The following is an 11,854-nucleotide window of genomic DNA, read 5'->3' on the forward strand; positions in this document are numbered from 1 at the left end:
CCCTTCTCAGGATTGCTGGGGAATATGCAGTTGTTCATTCATTCATTCATTCATCATTCATTCCTACTTACTGAGCACCTACTATATGCCTGGCACTGGGCTACAGGCCAGGATGCATAGTGAGTATAATGGACATCTCTCCTGCTTGCCTTCTATGGGGATTGGAAGGAGGGGAGAGTGTACAGACAGACAGACAAACTCACATGGCTTCCATGTGAAGAAACGGAGATGAGGAATAAGTTTAGAGATCCTGGCAGGGGACCTGAAGGACACAGCAAATTCAGAGTTTAATCTCCACCCAATCCATGCAAGAGTTTTAAGCAGAGAGAGCTGTTCCAAGACAAGAAGGCTACCAGTACTCACTCTCAGTTACTGCTTCTCCTCAGAATAAAACTTCTCACTCTGCCTTTTAAGAATCTACTAGGCACAGGCTTTGTTTTGGGAGCTTCCAAATATCTATTTCTCATGGCAATTCCACTTGGTAGGATATTGGTAAGCCCCATTTTTCTAGATGAGAAAACAGATGCTCAAAGTGTACAGCCTGTCCAGGATCATCTAGCTACTGAGCACAGTATGGGCTTCAGACCCATCTCTGACTCTGCAGCCATGATTTTTTTCCTCTATCCCTCATTTATTTAATGTCTTGCAAGGTTCATAGATTATTTCCCATGTACTAGTCACACATCCCCAACTAAATCCTAGGTATCTCCATGGCAGGTTTTGTCATTTTCTTCTCTGAAATTTTCCACAGCCCTGGGCACATTAGAAAGTGTTCACTGAACACAGCTGCTTCGTTGCTAGATCTGTGCGCTATCTACCAGTGTATGTTGGGTCTTTATTCTGGTGAACCACTGGCTCATCAGAGCAATGATGAGTGATACCCAAGAGGAAGAATGATGAGAGCTACCACCAGGGCTGCCCCATAAGGTACTAGGTATCCAGCTTAGGGGGCCGGTGGCTGGCATCCAGCCCATGACACTCTCACCAAGCCATGAGTGGGGGGGACTACTTGAGGCTGGGAAGGGAGCCTTTCGCCTAAGTCACAGGAAGGAGTCTTTTACACCTGCAATGGCCCTGGCTGCATTTACTGAGCACCTACCAAGGAAGGGCCAAGCATTTGGCTAAAGGCTAAACTACACCATCCCCTTGAACCCTATCAACAATCCCATGAAATAAGAACTGTTTTGAACCCCATTTTCTACATAGGAGAAAAGAAGAGGTTAAAAGGAGATTAGTAACTAGCCCAAGGTCACACAGTTTTCAAGGGGTAGGATGGAATTTTGACTCAGGCTAGCTGGTTCCAGGACTCGCTCTCTTGACCATGCTCACAGGACACTGCCTTCTACTTCTTATACAAAAGGAGCGTGAGAATTCTGTGGGCCCTGCAGTTTGAAATCTTGGAGGCCTGCTAGACGTGGGCTTCCACCCTACTCGCTGGCCCCCAAACATACCCCAAGCCCCAGTTTTCTTAAATAACAGCTTTATTGAGACATAAGTGACATATCATACAACGGGCCCATTTAAAGTGTACAATTCAATGGTTTGTAATTCAGAGTTGTGCCACTGTCACCACAATCAAATTTAAAACATTTTCATCACTCCAAAAAGAAACTCTGTACTCATTAGCAGCCACTCCCCACCTTCCCGCAACACACCCTGGCTTCTTTCATTGGGCAGAATGATTTCAAGGTCCATCCGTGTTGTAGCATGGATAAGTACCTCATGTCTTTTTATTGTCAAATAATATTCCATAAATATTATGCAAACGTTCCATTAAATTAGGGGATAAGTAAAATATTCCACAAGTAAAATTCCATAAATAGAATGGCTCTACCACACCTTATCCATCCATGCACCAGCTGATGGACATCTGGGTAGTTTCCACTTTTGGGCTATTATGAAGAATGTTGCTATGAACATTTGGTCAAGTTTTTGTGTGAGCCTAAGTTTGCACTTCTCGTAGGTTTATACCTAGGAGTGGAATTGCCCAAGCCCACTTTTGACATGCAGTTAAAAGTTTACCAAAGAGCCTCGCCATGAATTCAACATCTGGCTGCTCCTGGGCCATTTCCAGGGAATTTTATCAATAGAGCCAGACTCCACTCATGGGTGGACCATCTGGCCCAGCCCCTCCTGTTCCGGGGCCTGGGATCCTCTCATTCCTGCACTGTATACTGTCAACTGGGCCAGCACGATGATAAATGCATTCTGCTTTAAAGCAGATACTTCGCAAATCATAACTTACAGATGCTCCAGGACTTTCATGTGGGTAAGACAAATGAGACTTACGCTGTCTGACTCCGGAGCCACTGAGGACAGGAAGCCTCGGCCAGGAACCCAACAAGCCTGGCTGTACATCCCTCCCTAATGAATGGGGGAGCAGACGTAGCAGAAGGGAATTTATGGAGGGAAGGGTCTGCCTGTCTTTGCAGGCTCTGCTGCATAACCCGCCACTCATTTCCAGGCATTGTCTTTTCTTCCCACCAAAACCAACAGCTCCTGGAGGTTAGGGACGATGAACGACAGGCCCTGCGCCTCCCGAGATAGTCACTTGCTCAACTCAATCACTTCAGTTCTATCCTACAAGCCTTTGTTGAGGGCCTACTATGTGCCTGGCGCCAGGTAAGGTGTTGACAGTAGGCAGCAATGTGGGATGGTTGCAAGATGGTTAACAGGTTTAATAGCCCAGGCCCCCTGACTCAAGCCCTATCTCCCGCTACTTCCCAGAAGGAGGCGAGATTCAAGAAAGCCCGGTGTGGTGTGGGTGCATTTCAGACTGCAGTCAGGGAGTGAACCCACCGACCCCTCCAGAAGCCTCCTCGGGATGCACGGTCCGAGGCTGCTCAGAGGAACAAAGGACTCAACGAGGGTCTAGCTGGACAGCCTCCTGACCCCATTCATTCAAACACGCTCACAAGCAGACAATTGGTCAGAAGCAGGCATGGCTCTCTCCCACAACTCAGCTTCCAATTCTTATCTTCTCACACCTTAACCATTGCAAAAACCTCTAAGCTAGTCTCCCTGCTCCAAGTTGCATGCCAGACCAAAGGGCTCGGCCCTGGTGCGATCAGAACCCAGGTAAGCAGCGCCCAAGAGCAGCTAAAGGGGGGTTACAGCCAAGGGCTCTGCATTCGCACCACCTGGACCCATATCCTGGCTCTGCTGCTGTGTGTGACCTTGGACAGGCTACGTAACCTCACTGTGACTCAATTTCTCCACCTGAAAATGGGATGACAGGATTGCTAGGAGGTTTAATGATGTAATATGTATAGCATGTTAAATGCACTCAGTATTAGCTATAGTAATAATTATTATTAAACAGTATTATTACTACCCCCAGCCCATCTCACCAACCTTCCTTCCACTGTCTCCCAGCACAGACCCTGCATCCCAAGCACCTGGTTGGCCCACTGTTCCACAAACACACATGGATGGCTGCCCTGGAATCTGCTCTCTGCCTGAAAAGCCCCGCATCTCAGTCTTCTGAATTCCAAATCAAGGGTCATCTCCAACAACACCTGCCTTCTCCTTAGCAGGAGGAGGCTCCCTCTCTAATCTTACAGTATTTACACCATGCCGTCCCTAAATCCCCTCCCTGAAGAGCAGCAAGAACCCACTCAGGAAAAGGGTGGCCCTCTGGCACCAAACCCAATTCCAGAGGTCACCGGCCAAGCAACAGCAGGAAGCTCTCAATTTCTCCAGCAGCTCTCTGGACTTCAAGAGAGGGAGGTTCGGTTGACACTTTCCAACTGTGTGGCCCTCAGCAAATTACTTAACCTGACAAAGTGCCAGTTTCCCCATCTGCCAAGTGGATCGAACTAGAGTGCATACTTCATAGGGTTCTTAAATGAGAGAAAATGTCTGTAAAGCACTAAGCCCAGCGTGACGCAACACTTCGCACGGTGTGGCACACCCCAAGTTTGCAAAAATGTCAGCTGCTTGTTAATGACAGTAGCCATGGTAGTGGGGAGAGGGGGACTTCTTGGGGATCAAACTGAATTTAATGAACTAAGCTTCGATAAACGCCAATTTGGAAATCACCTGAAATAATCGAAGAGGGCCCAGGGGCCAGAAACTGCTTACACTGTCTCCTCCCTCAGACTGTAAGCTCCTTGGTCTTACTCATCTCTATATCAGCATTTAACAAGGCAGCCCCAGAAGGAAGATGGTAATAAATCTTTGTGAAAATGAACTGAAGTAGCTTGGTATTTGAAAGTACATTTCAGGGAAGCGGATGCGGCCCAAGCAATTGGGCTCTCATCTACCATATAAGAGAGCCAGGGTTTGATTCCCGGGGCCCCCTGGTGAAGGCAAGGGGCCTGCACAGAGAGCTGATCTGAGCGGAGAGCTGGCCTGAGCAGAGAGCTGGCCCATGTGGCGTGCCGGCCCATGCAGAGTGCTGACCTGCATGGCTTGCTGGGCCATGCAGGAGTGCAGGCCGGCACACGGGTGCTGGACCACGCAGACATGCTGGCCTGCACGGAGAGCTGGCACAGCAAGATGATGCAACAAAAAGAGACACAGAGGAGAGACAACAAGAGATGCAGCAGACCAGGGAGCTGAGGTAGCACAAGAGATGGAGCGCCTCTCTCCCACTCCAGAAGGTCCCAGAATCGGTTCCCAGTGCCGCCTAAAGAGAAGACAAGCATACACAGAAGAACACACAGCAAATGGACATAAAAAGCAGACAGCGAGCACAAAACTATGGGAGGGGGATAAATAAATAAATAAAAGAAAGTACATTTCATCTTTGATACTAGGTTATAAGTTCTGTCTCTAGTAAAGATTTACTAAATGAGTGATATAACAATACCAAGTGAAGAATCAGGTTCTATACCCAGCTCAGTCACTTACCAGCTTTGCCACCTGAGAAAAGTCACCACTTCAGTGCCTTATTTTTCCCACCTCCGGGATGAGAAGCTTGGACCATATGCCTCGTGGTATCCACAGGGCCCTCTGGCCCAGCAGCCCATCTCACTCACTCATTTGCCTCCCTGAGGCCTCATTTTCCAGCATGAGACTATGAATAACTTTTGGTCAGTACTTAAAACACCCCTTTTTGGTCAAATCCCTTCTGAGTCAGACCCGGGGCACACGGTGCCCATCCATCCTGTCTCTCCCATCCCAGACCCCTCCTGGAGACCCGTGTCTGCTCATATCACACCCCACACTGCCCATAAGAGATAACCTGGTACAGAAAGAAAGCTGAACTTGGCCTTTGGCAAGGAGGTGATGGCATGGCACATCTCTCCAGAAAGTTGTTTGTTTTTGTTTTTGTTTTTTTTTTTTTGGCAATGCTTTGTGGGGCCCGAAGTTCCAGGAAGTTTGGCTCAAACAAAACATGCCGTATTATGACACGGGCTCACCCCACAGCCCTGCTCAAACTTGTATCAAAACAAAAGTTGTGCAATATAAGACACCCAAATTTAAGACCTTAGAAATGCATCCAGATCCTATCTGAATCTGGATAGCTGTCTCGGCTTCCTGTGGGTGCACCTCCCTGATTATCCTACCATGTATTAAATCACCCTGAAAAGCTGATTATTTCCCCCTTCCTCTCGCTACGTGACACAAGGATAATTGCCCAGTGCAGCTGATGGTCTTAAAATCCATTTAACAGATGAGGAAGCTGAGGTTTCAAAATATTCCAGAGCTTGTCCCAGATCGCAAAGCTAGTAAGTGGTAAGTGGGAAGCCGGAGTTCTTAGCCCTTCTGCAAAAGTGTCTATTTGTTGGGTTTGTCCGCCTCTGGAACAAGCCACTCTGAGCCCTCACCTCAGGAACACGCTCAAGCAACAGCTGCAAAACCGCATTTGGGAGTGAAGAGGGAAGGGCGCCTGGACCACGCAGAGGGCTGGGCCTGCTGACTCCGGGCTCCTGATGCTGCAGCTCTCTTCAGAGCTGCCTTTCACAGAATATTGACAATGATGCTGTGTTGTGTTTATTCAGAAAGCCCTGCCAGATGTGCAACCAAAAGCCACAATATTATCATTTTTAGAAACTTCTCTCGTCTCTGAGAGGGAACCCTGCTCTCACCATGAGGGTTGATTCCACAGCATCTCAAGCAACCTGATACCCACCCAGCACAAGACTTGCAGCACTCACCCTAGCAAAGCAGGCGAAAGCCACAGCCTCTCAAGAGATGCTACAAACAGCTTTGGTACAAATGAAAACCAAACATCACTTCAGGACTCTCCCCAAAAAGCAAAAAGATACACAGACAATGTCCTTTATATTCTCCTCAAAAGCAAGTTGTGGATGCTTATTGCATCATCAGAACCAGAAGAAAACACCAAGCTTATCCTTTATGTGACGATTTCTTGCTGCCCTTGACAGATTCTGAGTCACCAGCACCGTAGGGGCAAGAACAACGTACTGCCCAGTTTTTGTTTTGTTTTCTGTTCAGCCAGGCCAGGAGAATTTTCCACCTGACAATTCCTGTTTCTCACTTAAGTCCTTACACCATCTGTGAGCAGTGTGCTCAGCAGGGGGAGGACTCAGTGCAAAGGGGGCCCTCCCTTCCCTGAACCTCAGTTTCCCCATCTGTTTAATGCAAGCTTTCATTCAGATGATCTTGCTAACATTCTGTGGTTATCCATCCAGCCCAATAAATGAAGCAGGTTGGGGATTGCCAGTGTCTGGACCTGGATCTGCTGCCAAATTCAAAATCTCTACCTAATTTTTTAGTAAAACAAGAGATTCAGCTGACATTAATAGCACAATGGGAACCTGAACTGGGGCTGGACCATAACAACCCCGGACTCGCGCCTGAAAAATGAGCCTCCTCTGTTCTCAAGGCGCCCCCTAGTGGCCATTTCACTAAATCCTGGCGCAATGTTCAGAGTTTCTGCAAATGAAAGACACATGAAAAGAGAAAGGCAGGCTCCTGATCACTGATGCAAGTCCCTTTCACCTAATCTAGCCTGTGGATCAGGATGGCTAGAAGAACGCCTGACAGGAAGCGCCAATGCAGTTGGGAAAGAAGTCTCTGCTATAAGCAAAGGTTTCGTGCTTCCAAACAGTTTGAAGCAGCTCCCCAGCATTTAGGCCTTTTCCGTCCCTGCACAAATACAGGACACACCCTTACCGCTCAGTCCCTCACACTTTCACAGCCTCAACCTGCAGCTTGGAACTGCGTCTATCTGTTTTTCATTACTCCTCTTTCCAACTCCCCCGCGTGATTCTTCAACACCTATTAAGACAACATGACCAAGGAGCTAAGCTTAGCTTTTGCTTATTCAACATTCAGCCTGGGGAATAAAACCTCAGAAGAAAAGCATGAATGAAGTGCATTTTTCCCAGCCTCTTCTTCCACACACCTGAAAGCATGTTTGTCAAAGAGCATCTTCACAGCCCAACTCCTCTTTTTCATTTTCAAGCTACAGAACTGCCCAAAGTGAGTTCTCAAACACTTGGTTGCTATAGAATTTATTACAGAAGCAGCTTAAGAAATATATTGTACATCTCAAATTTCCAAATAACTGATAACAGACTTTTTTCTAAAAGCTATCAGAAAAAGTTATATTAATCCAAACAGTGAAGCTGAGAAATGAAGAGCGTATCCAGATCATTCAAATCCCCTGATACATTCAGATATTTTAGAATGTGGGGGCTGAGCTTTGCTGATGATGCCTCATTTTTTCCACATCACTGTCCCTGTACAAATGCAAAAGAAAAATGTCAACATCACCTACCACTTCCTTCAACAGTTCATTTCATTTTTATCCCTGTGGCTAGTTATTAAGTTTACAAGCAGCCCTGGGCCCTGAACATCCCCAAAAGTGCACACGAGTCTCATAATTAGTTCCTTACTGGGGCCCTAAATCGATTATAATACATGTGATCTGCTTCAAATCAAAGAGCCGTGTTAATTTTCTGCCACACACCACCCAAAATCTTTCTGCAACAGTCAGTCACTTTGAACCCAACCCTCCAGCCACAACCACTGTGGATTTCAACCGGCTGTTCTGCAGAAATGAAAATGACAATGAGCCAAGGCTGGGGCAGGACTGAGAGACCCCAGGGTATTCAAAGTGCTCCCTGAGTCTGTGCAAATGGTGCTGGGACCTTGGCAGGGTCTCAGCTGTCAGAGGGGGTGGGACCTCTGGTCAGACCCCTTAAGGATTTAATAGCCCTGCAGCGCAGCACCTGAAGTGCTGTGAGTCTGTTGCGTCTGTATGGCTGCCATGCCCACAGGCGTTTTGGTCCTTCCAGAAACCATGGTGCAAACTGTCAGGCTTGGAGCTGCCTTTATTTTTGCTCCCTAGCGCTTTCTCTTAGAAATAATAATAAAATAAAATAAAAAATAGGCACAGGTCTGCCCTCCCTTATAGCGGAAGCAGCACCTGGGTGACTGGAGTCAGAATGGGAGGATGCGGAGAGAGGGTCTGTGGGTGGGTGGGTGAGGAGAAGGCCTTTGCCTACAGGACAGGGGATGTGGCACCAGCTCTGAGGTGAGGATGGGACCTCTTTGGAGTTGGAGGAATAAGGCATTCCCGGGCATGGTCTGAATGCGAGCCCGCGAGACAGACCCTGATGGTCCCGACACTGCGAAGTGTTTGCAAATCAGAAACCTGACTTTGCCGCTGAGATTTTATATATGCGTGTGCGTGTGTATAAGTGTTTTCATATAGACAGACAGGATGTAACAAGTGTTGTTTCAGGAGACACTCCTGAGTCACGGGGTGCTGCGGCCGAGTGAGGAGTCTGGGGGGTCCCTCCCACGAAGGGGGCCCAGCACGCACAGACCCCCGTCCCGCGCGCCCTCGGTCCCCAGTCGCGTTTAACCGGCGCCCCTGGGGATTTCCCCACTCACCACTCTGCCGGAAAACCTCTCGGTGGCCCTCTTGACTTTGCCATAGGTGCCTTTGCCCAGGGTCTCCTGCAGCTCGTAGCGGTGCTTCAAGTTGTGCTTGTGGTGATGCCGCTTCACCCCATGCGGCTTTCTGGGCTCCAGGGCCGCGGCCACCGCCGCTGGGGCTGCAGTCGCCCCCGCCGCCGCCGCCGCCGCCTCCGGGGGCGAGCCCGAAGCCCCGGGCCCCAAGCCCGGGCCGTCCCCCGCCGCGGGCGCAGCGGCCCCCTCCATATCCAAACGCGGGGCGGGCCGGGCTGGAGAGGGTAGGACCGGGTCGCAGCGCTCCGAATGTCGGGGTCCCCGCCGAGGGAAGCCGGGGTGCGCTCAGGGTCACCCCCGCCGCATGCAGCAGGCGGCCGGGATCCCGCTCTGGCCGCGGCTGGGTCACTGGCAGCGGCGGGGACTGCACATCTGGCGCCCCCGGCGCGCACAGTCCGCGCACCGCCCACCGGCCGCGGCTAGCTGCGGAGCGGCGGGCGAGGTGGCGGCGGTGGCAGGGGAGGCGGTGGTGTTTGCAGGAGGGAGGGGAGAGGGGTGGCTCCGAGCGCAGGAGAGGGAGTGTTATGTGGGGCGCCGCGCCCCCCAACCCCTCCCCGGGGGGACGGGCGGACGGAGCGGGGGCGGGGGCGGCGCGCTCGCTCGGCCCCAGGGAGGGGGAGCGAGGGGCGGCGTGGCCCCGGCTTCCCCCACCTCCCCGCCGCCCCCCGGGGCCGGGGAGCTGGGAGGGGGATGGGTGCGTGTCGGGACTCGCCCTTTGTGCCGCGCGGCTTAGGCCGCGGCGCCGGCCAGCGGCTTTGTCCTCGTTCCGCCGCGACGCGGAGCGGGGGATTCCCAGCCCGGGCGCCCCCGCCGCGGGCACTCGCGGGCGCCCCCACCGCAGCTACCGCGGGCCCTCCGCCGCCGCCGCCGCCGCCGCCGCCGCCTCCTGCTCCGGCCGCTGGGCCTTCCTTCCTGCCGGCGCCGGGGCGGAGGCGGCGGCTCGCCGAGCCCCGCGGCCGGGGGAGCGAGAGCGCCCTGGGCTGGGGGCCGCCGGAGGCCGCTCGCGATCCGGCTGGGGGAGCCACGGGCCCGGGCGCGCCTTCATTTTCTGTTAGGTGTCGCCGCGGCCGCCGGGCCGGAGGTGGGGGAGAGGCTGGGGGAAGGGAAGTAGGGCGGGTGTTGGGTTACAGGCGTTGAGTCACTGCACCCACCTCCCGCCGAAGCGCGCACCCTCTCCCGTCCAGCGAGGGCTGGCACGCCGGCCCCGCAGGCCCTCACCTTCGGCTGGGGAAGGGCGCGCCCGCGTGGGGCAGCTGAGCGCCCTGGAGAAGCCCAGGAAGGGCGCTTGGGCCCGGGTGCGGGCGCCGTCCCTAAGAAGGGAGCGGCCGGGGAGGAGGGGAGAAGCAGGGACTGCACCCGGGGCCCGCCGCCCACTGCCGGTCCCCTGGCACCATCCAGGACCCCGGCGGGGGCTGCCGCCTAGAAAAGAGAGTTGGGGACGTGAAAGAGATGGAGCGCTGGAGGCGCCAGGACAGAGTTGGGTCCGCAGAGGCGCCCATCCTGCCGGCTTGCGGAGGCTGCCATCGAAGGTGGGCAAACAAGGGACTCGAGCTGGGCTCGGGTCCTGCTGAGCGAGCGGCGACTGGCGGGCCTCTTGGCCCTTCGCACGTTTTCCTCTAACGGGGAGGGCCAGGTCCGGACCCGTCTCCCACACGCTGCCAACCGCGGGGGAAGCTACCGCCGTTCTCCTAACCAGGGGCGAGAAAAAATCAGGAAGGAAGAAAGAGAAAAGGCGGCCCTAAGGATTTTTTTTATATCTCTGTCTGTATAAACGATGCGGTCGACCAGACTGGGCTAGGACGGGGGAGGGATGAAGAGTGGCTGGTGCGTTTTGTAAGTCACCTGGATGGTTCTTTGTAACCTTTGAGCCGGTTGAGCTCCCCCTGAAGCATCTCAAGTCCGTTCCTTCCTCTGGAAATCCGCGCTGTCTTCGCTCCTGTCTGTCCCTTGCCGCCTTACCTGGACTCCTTCAAAGGCCCGTCCTCCCCCTGCACCTGCCCCTGCCAGGGTAAGGGCCCTGAAGCATGCCCTTTACCATAGCCTCCTCACACGTGCCTCCCCCACTCTGGCATTTGGTGCTCTTTATCTCACCACTTTTTCCTCTGCTCAGGTTTGTCATAACCCCCTCCGCCCTTTCTGCCTTCCCCAGACCCACACTGACTACTGCATAATACAAGCACAGAGGCCATGTTTATTCTGTTCCTGTTCTGTCCAAAGCCTCCCTGCCCCGGTCCTGAACCCTGCTCTTAGCAAAGTCTGTCGACATTGCGTGTACATCCACGTGTCAGAGCAAGGGACGCAGGACTTGAGTCCCAGAGGAGTGGTTGTGTGACTGTGGGTAAATAACCTTTCTGAGCTTCAGTTTCCTCATCTTGAAACAGGGATTAGAGGATCAATCTTACAGATTGCGTCTGTAGTGGTCATTAGAACTGTTCACCAAATGTTTTCTGGTTCTTTTGCTCCTCCCTGGGAGGAATCCACTACCCATCCTCTTGAAGTGAGGTGTGGATATGCTACTTGAGTAAGCCAATGGAAGGTAAGCAGAAGTGACATGTGTTGCTTCCAGGTGGAAGAGACAGAGAGCAAGCAAATCACCCTGTTCGCTTTGACCTTGGCAATGGTGGCGGGACAGAGATAGAACCTTCCCGAGCCTGGGTCTCTAATATGAAGAGGGAAGAACAGCTCCAGGCAACCTGCCTTGGAAAAGTAGCGTGCATGAATATTACATCACCGAGATTTGTGGGGTTGTTTATTACAGCAGCATGATCTAGTTTATTCTGACTTAGGATAGTGTGGTTCCCAAATGCCTGGTACTTAATCAGGACTTGTTGAATGAATTGTACCTACTGAATTGTCAGTCTTGTGTTAGGTGCTCTCCATATGTTATCTAAAATCACTCCTCTACTCCTTATTTTCAATTGAGGAAACCACATCAGAAAGGTGACGTAATTTGCCTGATATC

The 11,854-nt window shown here is 52.2% G+C and overlaps 1 protein-coding gene across 1 annotated transcript in view; it reads right to left on the minus strand.

Annotated features, from left to right (window-relative positions):
- Positions 1 to 9,197, minus strand: part of NUAK1 (NUAK family kinase 1) — a 72,545-nt gene extending 63,348 nt beyond the window's left edge. Inside the window, exon 1 of the mRNA XM_004473291.5 lies at positions 8,815 to 9,197. Within this exon, the coding sequence (XP_004473348.1) occupies positions 8,815 to 9,084 (270 nt within the window). The 5' untranslated portion in view covers positions 9,085 to 9,197. The remainder of the gene's footprint in view (positions 1 to 8,814) is intronic.
- Positions 9,198 to 11,854: the final 2,657 nt, after the last annotated feature.

Source organism: Dasypus novemcinctus, chromosome 12, assembly GCF_030445035.2.
Source record: "Dasypus novemcinctus isolate mDasNov1 chromosome 12, mDasNov1.1.hap2, whole genome shotgun sequence".
Classification (NCBI taxonomy): Eukaryota; Metazoa; Chordata; class Mammalia; order Cingulata; family Dasypodidae; genus Dasypus; species Dasypus novemcinctus.